The sequence below is a fragment of the Bos taurus genome, chromosome 29, assembly GCF_002263795.3.
Source record: "Bos taurus isolate L1 Dominette 01449 registration number 42190680 breed Hereford chromosome 29, ARS-UCD2.0, whole genome shotgun sequence".
NCBI classification, from domain to species: Eukaryota; Metazoa; Chordata; class Mammalia; order Artiodactyla; family Bovidae; genus Bos; species Bos taurus.
The window spans coordinates 29,581,574-29,595,794 of record NC_037356.1 but is presented as its reverse complement, the minus strand read 5'-3'; the positions used below and the strand labels follow the sequence as shown (position 1 = coordinate 29,595,794).

At 40.0% G+C, this 14,221-nt stretch overlaps 1 protein-coding gene across 3 annotated transcripts in view; it reads right to left on the bottom strand.

Annotated features, from left to right (window-relative positions):
- Positions 1–14,221, bottom strand: part of FAM118B (family with sequence similarity 118 member B) — a 48,842-nt gene that overhangs the window by 15,079 nt on the left and 19,542 nt on the right. For all 3 annotated transcript variants that reach the window (NM_001015677.2, XM_059882994.1, XM_024987272.2), the window contains 2 exon segments: positions 5,305–5,557; positions 9,362–9,454. In NM_001015677.2, the coding sequence (NP_001015677.1) occupies positions 5,305–5,557; positions 9,362–9,447 (339 nt within the window). In that variant the 5' untranslated portion in view covers positions 9,448–9,454.

Genomic DNA, 14,221 nt, shown 5'->3' with positions numbered 1-14,221 from the left:
TGTTCTTCACCACCAAAGACTACAGTAGAGAAAAATGCCAGTTTCACTTGAGAACGCCCTTAATAAAGCAGTGAACATTATCAGTTGTATTAAACGCGGACCCTTGAGTACACGTCCTCCTAATACTCCGTGTAAAGAACAGGAAGTACACAAGAAGCACTTCTACAGACTGGAGTCTGATGTGGGTCTTGAGGCAAAACATCGGTGACTATTTTGAGTTTTAAGCTGAACTAGATGAACTAGATTTTGTCATCAAATCTCATTTTTACTTAAAAGAATGACTGGCAGACAAATCATGATTATTCAGATTTGAGTATTCTGACCATTTTTGCAAAAATAAATGAAGTGAGCCTGTCATTTCGAGGAGAAACAACCCAATGATTGCTGCCAAAGATAAAAGCTGAGCTTTCCAGCAAGAATCAGGTTTCTAGAAAATGTTTACCTGCCACCATGAGCGTGACAGCTTCCAAATACCTTTGTGATAAGACTGGCAGTGATTTTAAAGGATGCATTTTTTTTTTTGTATGTTATAATGAAATGGGTCAAATTCTAGAATAAGAAGATTCTTCTAAATGCAAGATGGATCATGGAGCTTAACACATCAGAGTAAGGGAAGTTCAGATTCTATATCACCACTGACATGGCTATAATCTGACTTTCAGATTCCTTATGGCTATTAATCTCCAGGAAGCCATCACTTACAAAATTTTGGTGTAGTATCAACAATGAATATCTACAGTTATCCAAAAAGAGTATTAAAATACTTTCCTCTTTTCCAAGTGTGTACCTGAGACCTCACTTTTTTTGCACAGTTACACCAAAACCCCACAAACATACGGAACTGACTCCATTAAGCAGATGTGAGGGTCTGTTTTCTATTAGGCCAAACACTGAAGAGATTTGCAAAATGTGAAACAATACCACTCTTCTCACTGATTTATTATTCTTTTTCACTAATTTATTTTTGTTTTGAAAAATATAGTTGTGTTTCATAAACATGTTATTTATGTTAGCATATAATAGGTTTATTATTATTTTAAGAGAATTTACTATTTTTTCAATTTCTCAGTTTTAATTTCTAATAGTGAATAGAGACATATATATTATAATTTATATATAATATAAAAGAGAGATAACCCAGAGAAACAAAAGCTGTTTGAGATTCTCAGTAACTTTTAGGAGTATAACAGGGTCTTGAGACCCAAAAGTTTGATAATTGCTGTTTTGTTGGAACTGACAATTACACTTTGAGGTGAGTAATAAATCTCCATCCAGAGATAATCAGTGAATCCAATTTCTTACTTGGTTAGTATATACTGACACTGACTTTAAGTTCTCTCATTACTTTCAACGGTAACCAACCCAACTAACAAGGTCATGCTTTCTACTCTCCGGAGACCATTCCAACAGACAAGTGGCATGGCAGACAAGTCCATGCCTCCGAGTCTTCCTGGACTAATACAGCATTCTTTGTCCTCATGAGTTCTTTCTTTTCCCCCTAGAAAGACAACACTTTTATTGTTACCTATTTAATTTTTATTGGGAGCACAGTTGCTTTACTATGTTGTGTTAGTTTCCACTGTATAGTAAAGCCAAGCAGTTATATGTACACACATATCCCCTCTTTTGGGGGGATTTCCTTCCCATTTAGGGATTTTCAGGTGGCTCAGACAGTCAAGAATCTGCCTGCGATGCAAGAGACCCAGGTTCCATCTCTGGGTTGGGACAATCCTCTGGAGAAGGAAATGGCAATCCACTCCAGTACTCTTGCCTGGAGAATCCCATGGACAGAGGAGCCTGGCAGGCCACAGTCTGTGGGGTCGCAAAGAGTGGGGCATGACTGAGCGACCAACCGTTCACTTCACTTAGGTCACCACAGAGCACTGAGTAGGGTTCTCTCAGCTACACAGTAGGTTCTCACTGACAACATTTTTACTGACTGGCTGACATACTTCTTTAATACTTTTCCCTTATATTTTGGGGCGATACAATTTTTCATTACTGTTTTATACAAGTTTGTATTTTTTTGAGCATTAAAAAATTATGTATGCTTTCTTCTCTCTCAAGTGTACTTGTCAGGTACACAGTCACTCTCACTTTCATTGACTAGTGTTCAAATCATAATTTTCTCATCCTTTTACCTTTAACATCTCTATGGAGATACAGTTCACATAACATACAATTTACTTATTTGAAGTGCACAGCTGAGTGGTTATCTGCAGATCCACAAATATGTGCAACTGTCACCACAGTCTTTTTTTATTTTTTTTGGCCATATATCATGGGGCTTGTGGGATTTTCAGTTCCCCAATCAGGGACTGAACCCAGCTGCAGCAGTGAAAGCCCAAAATCCTAATCACCAGGCCACCAGGAAACTCCCTACCACAGTCAATTTTAGAAAATCTTCACCGTCTCAAGAAGAAAGCCTGTACCCTGGAACTCTCGCCTCCTGCCCACCAACTCCTGCTACTGCTAAACCACCAGTCCTAAACCACTACTAAGCTGCTTTCTGCTCCTACAGATTTCCCTAGTCTGGACACTTGATATGATTGGAATCTTCTAATACGTGGTCTTCTGTGACTGCCTTCCACTCAGCATAATATTTTAAAGGTTCATTCACATGGCACCATGTATCGGTAATTTGATTCCTTTTTACTAGCAAGTAAGATTCCACTGCGTGAGTGTCACCTTTTGTTCATTCGACAGCTGATGGACAGCTGCACTGTCTTCACCTTTTGTCCATAATGACCAATGCTATAACATTTGTTTATAAGTTTTTTGTATGGGCAGATGCTTTCATCTCTCTTGGGTGTGTAGATATGTGTGTGTATGCAAATGCAACCACTGGCTCACACGACAACTCTGTATTTATTTGAGAAATGGCCAGTTTCCCACCTTGTCTGTACAGTTTCACAATCCCAGCAATGAGGGTTCCAATTTCTCCACAGCCTTGCCAACACTTACTATCCGACTCTGATTCCAGCTATCCCAGGCATGAAGAGGTATCTGACACGGTATTTTTTTGGCTGCACTGGGTCTCCACTGAGGCGCACGGGGGCTTCTCTAGTTGGGGTGCAAGGGCTTAGCCGCCCCAAGGCACGTGGGATTTTAGTACCCTGACCAGGGATTGAACCCACGTCTCCTGCATTGGAAGGTGGATTCTTAACCACCGGACCATATCACGGAAGCCCCTGACATGGTTTTTGATCTGTGTTTTTCCAATGACTAATGATGTCAAGCATCTTTTCATGTACTTATTGGCTATTTGTATATCTTCCTTGAAGAAATGTCTATTCAAATCCTCTGCCATTTAAAAACTGATTTTAAATGCCAGAGAGGGTGTGGAAAAAGGGAGCCTTCCTACACTATTGGTAGAAATTTAAATTGGTACAGCCACTATGGAAAACAGTATGGAGGTTCCTTAAATAGAGTTACCATGTGATCCAGCAATCCTACTCCTGGGTATGTATCTGGAGAAAACTCTAATTCAAAAAATTACACATACCTCTACATTCACAGTGGCACAATTTACAAGAGCCAAGACATGGAAGTCAACCTAAATGTCCACTGACAGATGAATGGGTAAAGAAGATACAGTACATACATACAATGGAATACTATCCAGCCATAACAAAGAATGAAATAATGTCATTTGCAGCAACATCCATGTAGAAATTATCATACTAAGTAAGTCAGACTTACTTAGACAAATATCATACGATAAAGACAAATATCATATAGGAGAAAGACAAATATCATATGATAACACAGATGCAATCTAAAAAATTATACAAATGAATTTATTCATAAAACATAAACAGACTCACAGACATAGAAAACAAACTTACTGTTATGGGAGTTTGGCATTACCAGGTCCAAGTTACTACACATAAGACAGATAAACAAGGCCCTACTGCACAGTAGAGGGAACTATATTCAATATTCTTAAAATAAACTATAATGGAAAAAAATATGAAAAAGAATATATGTACAACTGAATCATTTTGTTATACACCAGAAACTGTATAGAACACTGTAAATAAACTGTATTTAAAACAATTTTTTAAAAAAACTGGATTATTTGCATTGTTAAGTTCTCTATATATTCTGATACCACACTGTCACCAGACACATGAACTGTTTACATCGTCTCCCATTCTGGGGGCTGTCTTCTCACTTTCCGGATAATGTTTGGTAAGCCTAATAGCTTTCATAACTTTGACAAAGTGCAGTTTAACCTAATTTTTCTTTTGTTTTTTAGGCTTTTAGTGTCACAATTAAAAAACTACTGCCAGATCCAAGGTCATGAAGCTTTAAAATTATGCTTTCTTCTAAAAGTTTTGTATCTTTTAGCTCTTAACATTTAGGTCTTTAATCCACTGAGTTAATTTTTGTATATGGTATGAGGTAGAGGTATCAGGAACTCTTAAAAGTCTATTAATTTTTATACTGTTCTAGGTTAGTAACATTTTATCCCAATTAAGGACAATGAAATGAATAGAGGAAGTAACAGGCCCTAAGTTTATGAATGAGTCAGGAACTAGGAAGGAATTACTTTTAAACGCCTTTCAGGCTAACACCTGATGACACCTCTTTTCTACAGGCCCTCGGGCGTAGGGGCAAAAAGCAATGGCAATGACTGACTTTTAACGGAGTTAAGAGTTATATTTTTTTCAAAGGTGCACTTAATCTACTAAGCTTTAAAACATGCTTTGGCTACTCTATTATATCCAAATATATCTTAACTGAATCCTAATTCTTAAACATTTTTAAAACAAAGCAAGACAAGAAGGCCCTTATATCATTCAGGAACTGATTTCCAGCTCAATTTGACAAAACATGACTCTCTCTCTCTCTCTCTCTCTCTCTCTATGAATGAATGAATGAATGAATGACTGCCTTTAAAAGAAACATTAAAAACTGGCATGGCTTCATCCACAAAATAAGAACTAACTTGAATCTTTCTGAGGTTCTCTAAAAGACATGGATGCTAGGGAACACAGCTTTTATAGTAGTGAGCATACTACTACTATAGAAAAAGTAAATTTAAAACAGCAATAATGGGACAGTGGCCTCACTTTGTATATATAAAGGCTTCAACAACAACATTATCATCATTGCCACTCCCATCCCCACACTGATATGGGGTTAAGGTAACTACCCTAATCAGGTCCATGGACAGACATTTTGGAGAAGAGCTAAATGTTACACAAATCTACAAACCAGAAACGAACATCCTGATTGCATTTAGCACGCGTGTCCTGTTTTAGGGAAGATCAAATACCAAGCATACAGAGTACTCACGGGAGATAGTTTCTGGATGAGGTCATGGGCAACATGGACGAGGTTCTTGTCTTCATGGAGACACTTCTGAAATTTTTTGCTCTCCTCATCTTCTAGAAGATCAAAATCTATGGCCGCATCCAGTAAGGCCTGAATCAGCCCCTTCCAGGATTTCAGGGCTGGGACCTGGGGCGCAACCGCAGCACTGATGCCTGTTCCAATCACCAGCACGAGCTCCCGAGGCTTCTTAGTTTTCAGGCTTGGGAGCAGCTTCCTGAAAGGGTCAAACAAATAAGATGCCTGGGAACACCCTGCAGACACGAGGCACAGAGCAAAGCTATATTAAGCCACCGTTTCAGCTCCACTCTTGCAGCCGCAAAGGTGACAAGCACGGGTCTAACGCCTTTACAAAGCAGACTGAGCAAAAAGACCAGAGTACATGCCAGCGTTTGCTGAAAACCAGAGTAAAAATCCTACTGTGGGAATCCTAAAGAGCCTGATGAGACCAATCTTCTCTTTCGTAATCCTCACAACCTAAGAAAACCCACTAACATTAGGAAAAGGTCTGATTATCACAGCTCAGCAGAGTTCTGATAACTAAACTATATTTTAAATCAACATACATTTCAAAAAGGCATGTTTGATTTGGACTCGAGAGAGAAAAGAACCCTCTCCAACATGAAATTCCTACCATTGAGAAATGTAAAACAGGAGACAAAAGAAAAGCCAATACAAACCTAAGCCCCAAATTTGAGAACGTTAAGATGAAAATGGGCATGACTAAAGTGAAGCATGAGACAGTCAAATATGGGAACAAATTTGCCTTTGGTTTTGTTCTAGACAACCTCAGGCAAAAAATGAAATAGTAGCAAACAGAATTCTGAAAACACAAGAGCCTTACAGACCTAAATAAAGAAATAACTATTCAACGGACGTGACGCAAGGTGGAAAACATTCCTTTCTTCCCGTGATAAGCACTGCGTTCAATCCTGACTTCTGTGTGAGACAGCAAGGGTGCGAGTTTTTGTGTTTTGTTTCTCCACGCCCCTTCATCCTGAAACTGTATTATTAATAAAACCTGTTTGAAATATGTTTATGCACTTTAGTTTTTGCTGATGGCATGTGTTTTCTTAAGAAATTACCCTTCTCAGCCTTTTGTCCAAATAATGAAATGAACAGAAAAAGGATCTGTATGCTGGCATTAACGCAAGAAAGGAGCAGGGCTTTTAGCCTTGAGAAACCTGGTTTTGAAACCTGGTTTTCTACCTCTAGAACTGCCTTCCCTACTCCCAACTTGATGAAAAACTTATCCAGCACCACACACAGTGGAGTCCTTGACTGCAAAAGCTTTGTCTGTTGGGGAAGACGGATAATGCAGGCTAGAAGCAAACAATGAAAAGTGCGCTTCGGTTCAAGGGGATCAAGGAAGTGAAGCAGACACAAACATATACTTAAGAAAATTTCTAGAAGGATTTACAAGAACTGTACAGAGTAGTTAACTCTGGGGATTGGGGAGAACAGGACTTTTGCTTTGAACTTGAATGTGCTGTACTATTTGAATTCTTTACCTCAGACATTACAGATTTGAGGTATGATTTTTCCATATTTAAGATTTCCGGTTACAAAGGGAAAATGTAACAGTTGTTTCATTTTCAGCTCTTCCTAAAACACTAAATAACAGTAATTTTAAAAGAAGGCATACGTTCATAAACAGTCAAATAGGAGAAGATAACGGAAATAGGAAAAGTAGACAAACTAGGTCAACAGAGCTTAGGAGCTGCCAAGAACCGAGCCCCTGGGTAGAAGCTTGGGCATTAGAAGCTTGGGGATGTTCGGGTAGAACATAAGAAGGCAGAGGGTCAATTCACTGCAAGGCTGTGTCAGATGCGGTCAGAACACTAGGAAGGGACGCCTATCTTCTAGGGAGGTTTGACCAGAGGCTTCTGCATCTGAGAACATACAGCCCAGCTTGGCGAGGTGCCTGTGTAAATTCTGTACAAGAAATATGAGACTTTCCCTTGCCCTCCCCTCCTAAAAGAAGACTCCCAGGCGTGGGCAGTCAACCTCAGACCTGTACCTCAACCCCACTGGGTCAGGAGACAGGAGGAGTCCCCTTTGGGGAAAAATGATCCACATGAGAGAAAAGACCCACAGAGGCCTGCCAGTGACCAAGCCCCTCACCACAGAGTCTCCAATTGGTTTTTTTTTTTTTTCCCAATTGGCTTTTTAGTGTTTTCTCTTAAACAGGAGCAGAAAAATAAGGGTCGCCTTACCTTGAACAAACTCCCAGCATGTGAGTTACATCCAAACAAGCCAGCAGATAGAGAGGAACTTGGGGAAAACAAGGGAAAACACAGGAAAGAGAAGAAAAACTGAAAAGGAAACGGACATTCCCACAAAGGTTTTTTTAAAAAATGGCATCTGTGAAACAGAACAGGATGTTATAAAAAAGAAAAAAAAAAGTGGGCAAACAAAAAGGTTTCTTAGAAATTAAAACTATAACAGAAATAAAAATTCATAAGGTGGGAGATACAACTGAGAAAATCTTTGAGAAAGCAGACTGATGAAAACAAAAGTGACAGAAAACTATAAGAAAATTAGAGCCTTATCCAGAAGGTCCAGCGTCTAAATACCCAGAGTTCTATCAAGACAGAAAACAGAAAAGAACTGCAAAGGAAATTATCAAATAAGTAACACAGGAAAACGTTTCCAATGTGAAATCACCAGCAGTCTGCTTAATAGAGCTACCTGATATCCAGACTCACATGAAGATACAGTGCTGTTAAATTTCAGACTACTGAGGAAAAAAACAACCATCCTTATGAGCGTCTAATGAGAAAAGAAAAAGAGGTCATATGTTACAAAGGACTGGGAATTAGATCAGAGTGGCTATTTTGGCAGGAATACTTAGATGTTAGCAGAGGATGGACAACGATCTCACAACTCTAAGGAAAATGATTTTGTATCTCAAGTTTTCTACTCAGCCAGATCATCAAATCAATGTGAAGAGTACAGTTAGACATTGTCAAATGTCTCCCCAAACTTTTTCCCTCTGAAGTCTTACTAAAGAAGCTGATGAGACATTTTTCAGCAAAATGAAGGTGTACGCTGAAAAGGACGATCCAGGAAACAGAGGATCCAACGCAGGAGAGATGTGAAAGGAATGCTCAGGGTGACGGGAAAGGAAATGGCAGAGAGCTGCAAGGCGGCAGGCCAGGAACCAACTGCCAGAGGGAAGAGTCCACAGAACCATGCTAAGCTAGCACGTCCCTGGCGTGGGCCAGTGGATTAGGAGGTCTACTCTCTGTCACAGTCTGAGTTTCAATTAACAGGCTCAAAGAAAACAAAGCAAGCCAAAAAAACGGACACTCTTAACAAACAGGAAGAGAAAAACGGACAAGAAAAGTAATCATCACATATTACGCTCAGCTGTGAACACTATTTATACAGTCATACGATGTAAATATCAAACTGAAAATTGTGATACAAAACATACGAGGAGGTTGTGGGGAGAGTCTGTAGTGTATGTGTGTGTTGTGGGGAGAGGCTTTGAGGGGGGGTGTGTGTGTGTGTGCGTGTGTGTGTTGTGGGGAGAGGCTTTGGGGTGTGTGTGTGTGGGTGTGGGTGTGGGTGTGGGTGTGTGTGTGTTGGGAGCTATGAGGGGAGGATTCATGATAGCAAACCTAATCCTTACTTTCCACAATTTGAAATAGGTAAAACCAAAAACTAAAAAAAAAAAAAACCAGCAGTAAACACAAGAGTACTAAAAATCTGGAAGCAAACATCAGAAGAAACAGACAAAGCTGAAAGTGATTAGCTCCAACGAGGGCTGAGGCACTACAGCCCTTGAAGAACTGACTTAAAATCATATACGTTTCTGACCTTGATAAAAATAAAAATTAAATGCAAAATAAAAACAGTCTGACTTTTCCATGAAGGCCAGTGTTTTCTTTTTTTCTTTTTGAAGGCCAGTATTAATTAGTGAAGCCAACTGGGATGTAGGGCAAGTTTATTCTTTTTCATCAGCTACCACCAATGGTGGTTTGCTCTGCTCCTCAGACTTCTTTCGCTTGTTTACCTGGGCTTCTTGGTGGGGGGTGCGCCATCACTGAAGAATCCCAAAATCTTGTCTATATCCGAGGCCTGGCTCCCTGTGGAAGCCATCCAGTTTCTAAAATAGATTAAACACCACGGACCACAATTAGATGTGTAAAGTACATTATTCAAAAGAGCACATGCATTAAATAGTTTTAATAAGCTATACATCCTGAAAGCGATTTAGAGGTATAACTGGCTTAACAGAAACTCATTAATCAATGAGTGTCCCAAACTTCTGGGATTAAATTCATCCAAAAGAAAGTGACCTTGAAATTAGGGTTTTGAAGCTCTGTACTGTTAGCTGACATACATAGCTAAACACATGTTCTGAAGGCTCCCCCTCCCTCCCCGACCCTGCTTCAAAAGCAAACAGAGCAGAACCAAACCGTCGCCAACTCATGCCAGTTGGCCACCACTTTGCGGAGCCAAGAAATACCTGCTATTCTACCTTGAGACAGGTCTGGGGAAGACTTACGGGAAAACCCATGGGTGACTGTGCTACACATCCCCATATTATTAATATCCTTTACTATCACCTAAAGAAATCACTGGATCCAGAACAGGATAATCAATACTAATTTGCTGACTGCTGGACATTCCTTGTCTCTGAACAACTGGTTCCTCACGCCGGGGAAGCACGACTCTCAATCTAAGGATATACTTACTCTCTTTCCTTAACAATGGTTCTATAAACATCTGTAATCTGGACAAAGTACACTCACATAAAAAATTGAGAAAGACGACTTGAGAAAGATCAAAGTAAAATATAGAGGGAAGTTATTTAATGTTTATTAAATCAAGTCCAATGATTAATTCAGCTACTAAATCAGAGTTTTAACAAACTCTGTAATAATGCTTATCACGTGCCAAACACGATTTACAAACATGAACTCATGTTATCCCCATTATCTTATGAAGTACTACTATCGCCCCATTTTAGTGATGGGAAAATTGAGGCACAGGAAGCTCAACATGTGCTTGTTCAGTCACTAAGTTGTGTCTGACTCTCGGTACCTTAATTCAAACCAAGGCGGTCTGCCTCCCAAGTCCACGCTCTTAGCTGCGCTATTATAACCTAAAAACATTGTCCAAGTATTATCTTCTCATCTCCCCCCACCCCATTTTTAATACGCAGTTCAAAACCATCAAAGAAGGGAGCTCCCACATTCTAGAAATCTAAAAACTAAATCCCACGTTCAGATTTAGTTGAAGTAATGGTGATGCCGAAGGCTATGGCAGCCCACTCCAGTACTCTTGCCTGGAAAATCCCATGGATGGAGGAGCCTGGTAGGCTACAGTCAATGGGGTCGCTAAGAGTCAGCCACGACTGAGCGACTTCACTTTCACTTTTCACTTTCATGCACTGAAGAAGGAAATGGCAACCGACTCCAGTGTTCTTGCCTGGAGAATCCCAGGGACGGGGGAGCCTGGTGGGCTGCCGTCTATGGGGTCGCACAGAGTCGGACACGACTGAAGCGACTTGGCAGCAGCAGCAGAGCTGCTACATGACTCGGTGCTCTGCTGATACAGTTAAAGCAGTCAGTTAAATTTAGGAGCTGAAGGAAATCATTTTTTTCTGGTGATAAGCATTACATATTACAAACCTCCCAGCAGTACCAACTAACCAGAACCCCAGATCAGTCCCATCATTTTCCCCTGGAAAATGTACTTGTTTTGCTGGATTCTCTTCTGACAGATGGTCAATTCTTGGTGTTGACACCTGAATACTAAGCTTTTCCATTTTTTTTCTTTATAGAGTCAACTATTCCAAAGGTCCCTTCCATATACATAATTTATGAGAATTAAATATGGCCAACAGCTCTTGACAAGTTGTTACTGGAATGTTCTGGGTCCTTTTACTTAGGAACTAAATGCAAAGTAATTCAATATGCCCATATTATATTTGATCACATACTCATTCTGTCTTCTAACATTTTTTCTTCAGTCTGAAAGATGTCTCATATGATACAATATTACATGTACATCCCAGTGACATCTAAGCATAAGCCATATCTTATTCCTTCTAGAGTGCAATTTCAGAAAAAATAACTCTAGCATTTATCCTAAACAATGTGCAGCTACTGCTAAAGAACTTCTGATTGTGAAAATCTTGCACAGAATTCCTAACATGCATCAACTAGTTCACACATTAATTTCTTTGAGTGATTGCCACTGGAGTTGTCATTTCAGTGGGACTTAGCAGAGGTGGGGAAAAGCTTTTCTGCCATAAGAAAACAAAGGCCGGTGTCTTCATTACTCCAATTACTGCCAAGCTACTGAAAAATCCTTCAAGGCCAACAGAGTTCAACAAAATAAAAGATGCTCATCAAATGCCAAGACAAGTAACCTTATTAACAAAAATTTTAAGGCCTAAATCCTCATATCAGATAGGATACTTTTACTTCAAAATATGTCAGCTTGGCAAGAAATAGGATGCTTATATCTGGTGGATGAAAAAGTGAAAAATTGAGGCCAGTGTTCTAGGAAAAATCCAGTAAGAGATATGGAAAAAGGAAAAAAGAAAAAGAATTGGCTATATGAATGAAATTAAGATTACCTAAGATAGCAGTTATAGATTTGAAAACATGAAAGAATTCCAGAAGTCCCTGCTTTCACAGCATTTTGGTTCTAGAAAGATGGCAAAATATGGCTTCTTTTTCCACAGAGGGATGACAGTGGGGTCTTGCACCTGCTCTCCTCATGCTGATCTGGGGGTCTCCCTCTGCTTCTAGTGTGTGGTCTTCCGCTCTAACGAACCACTGACATGCACAATGAACTCAGAATAACACATTTTCAGATACAAATGGATGGAATAAATTAAGAGAAAAGTTCTAATCATGACATTTTTGCCTAGATACAAAAGATGTACAAATGACTAGCTAGCGAAGGAGGTCCTTGCTTGGTCTAAAAGATCAGTTATATTTGTAGCAAGCTTTACCCTTTGCTGTTTAAAAGTATCAACAAACAGAACTGTGACTGGAATAGACTGGCTCATTTCTCCAGCATAAACACAGAAAAGGGTTAACTGCTTTCTAAGGGGAAAGATAGTCATCCTCTGATTTGGGAGAAACCAAGCCCCTCTGATTGTGGCTTTTGGACTAATTCCAACACATCTGTTTTTTTAGAAACTATGGGAGAGGAAGGAAGGAAGGAAGAGACAGGCAGTGTAAGGTACTACAAGAGGGCATCCAACAAGCTTGCGGGCAATTAACAGTTCACTGACACAGGTTAAGGCAGTGATGAATTCAGTTCTATCGGAGACTGCAGCCTATCCTATCTGTTTTGTATAGAACCAAGTTGCCATTCTCATCCTTCTCATTCACACACAAAAATGGAACTGATATATAAGAACTGTACGTGGTCAGTCTTATGGACTCTGTGGGAGAGGGAGAGGGTGGGGAGATTTGGGAGAATGGCATTGAAACATGTATAATATCATGTATGAAACGAATCGCCAGTCCAGGTCCGACGCATGATACTGGATGCTTGGGGCTGGAGCACTGGGATGACCCAAAGGGAGGGTATGGGGAGGGAGGAGGGAGGAGGGTTCAGGATGGGGAGCACGGGTATACCTGTGGCGGATTCATTTCGATATTTGGCAAAACTAATACAATATTGTAAAGTTTAAAAATAAAATTAAAAAAAAAAAAGAACTGTACGTGGAATCTATACAGATGGCATAGATGAACCTACTTTCAGGGCAGGAAGAGAGACAGAGATGCAGACACAGAGAGAGGACATGTGGACACGGGAGGTGGCGGGAGATGAAGTGGGAGATTGGAACTGACACACATACCTGACTCGGATTAAAGCAGGGAGCTAGTGGGAGCCCTCTGCATAGCGCAGGGAGCTCAGCTCTGTGCTCTGCGACCACCTAGAGGGGTGGGGGGCGGGTGCCGGGAGGGAGGTGCAGGATGGAGAGGACATATGTACACACAAGGCTGATTCACAGAGTCACAGAGCAGATACTAACACGACGTTGTAAAGCAACATACCCCAATTTTATATACATATATATACATGAACTGTATTTAGCTGTGCCTCGCTGTGATTCCTCTGTGTGCACCAGTCTTCCTCTACCTCTGGTTAACTTACTTTGCTCCTACTTTTATCCCTAAATTGCATGTGACCAACACCCTCTCCCTTCTGTCAGATGAGACCTGTATCACACTCATTTCCTGGAAATTTGCTTTAATACAGTCACTGATAAAATGCCAGATTCATACTACTTATTCTTGGGATTTCACCAGTAAACAATGACCCAGCAATGAAAAATGTGAGAGTGAACTCATAAGATACAGGATTTCTGGGAAGACTTTCGGGATTGAGAGGTATAATCTCAAATTCTAGAAAGCCTTTAAACTCAAATCCCAAAATAAACTACACTGATATTCCGGGCTCAAGAGCTCAGATGTTGTTTTTATCAGTTATTTTCGATTATAAAACCAAAGTAACACAGCATGTAGAGGGAACAAAACTGTTTCAAGAAGGAGTAATGGAACATCCGAATTAAAATCTGATTTGAAGCAGAAGCTGGTGATGGATGCCGATGGTTTTACTGTGCAAAGGATGATAACTGATAGATTCCTTCTGCGTCACTGCTTTCCCTCCTGTGAAGTTTCTGAGAAGATACATGCTGAAAACAATGACACATGATGCTAAACAAGGAGGTTTTAAAAATATTCAATGAAAAAATCTTCCACATCCAAGTAGTATGACCGTGCAAACAAATTTATCACAAATGACCTAGGCAATTCATTAAAAATGAGAGTAAATAAATCTTCAAGGGTAAGACTGGACACTTTAGCCAGTCCTTAAAAACTGACATCGTCCTCCTAAT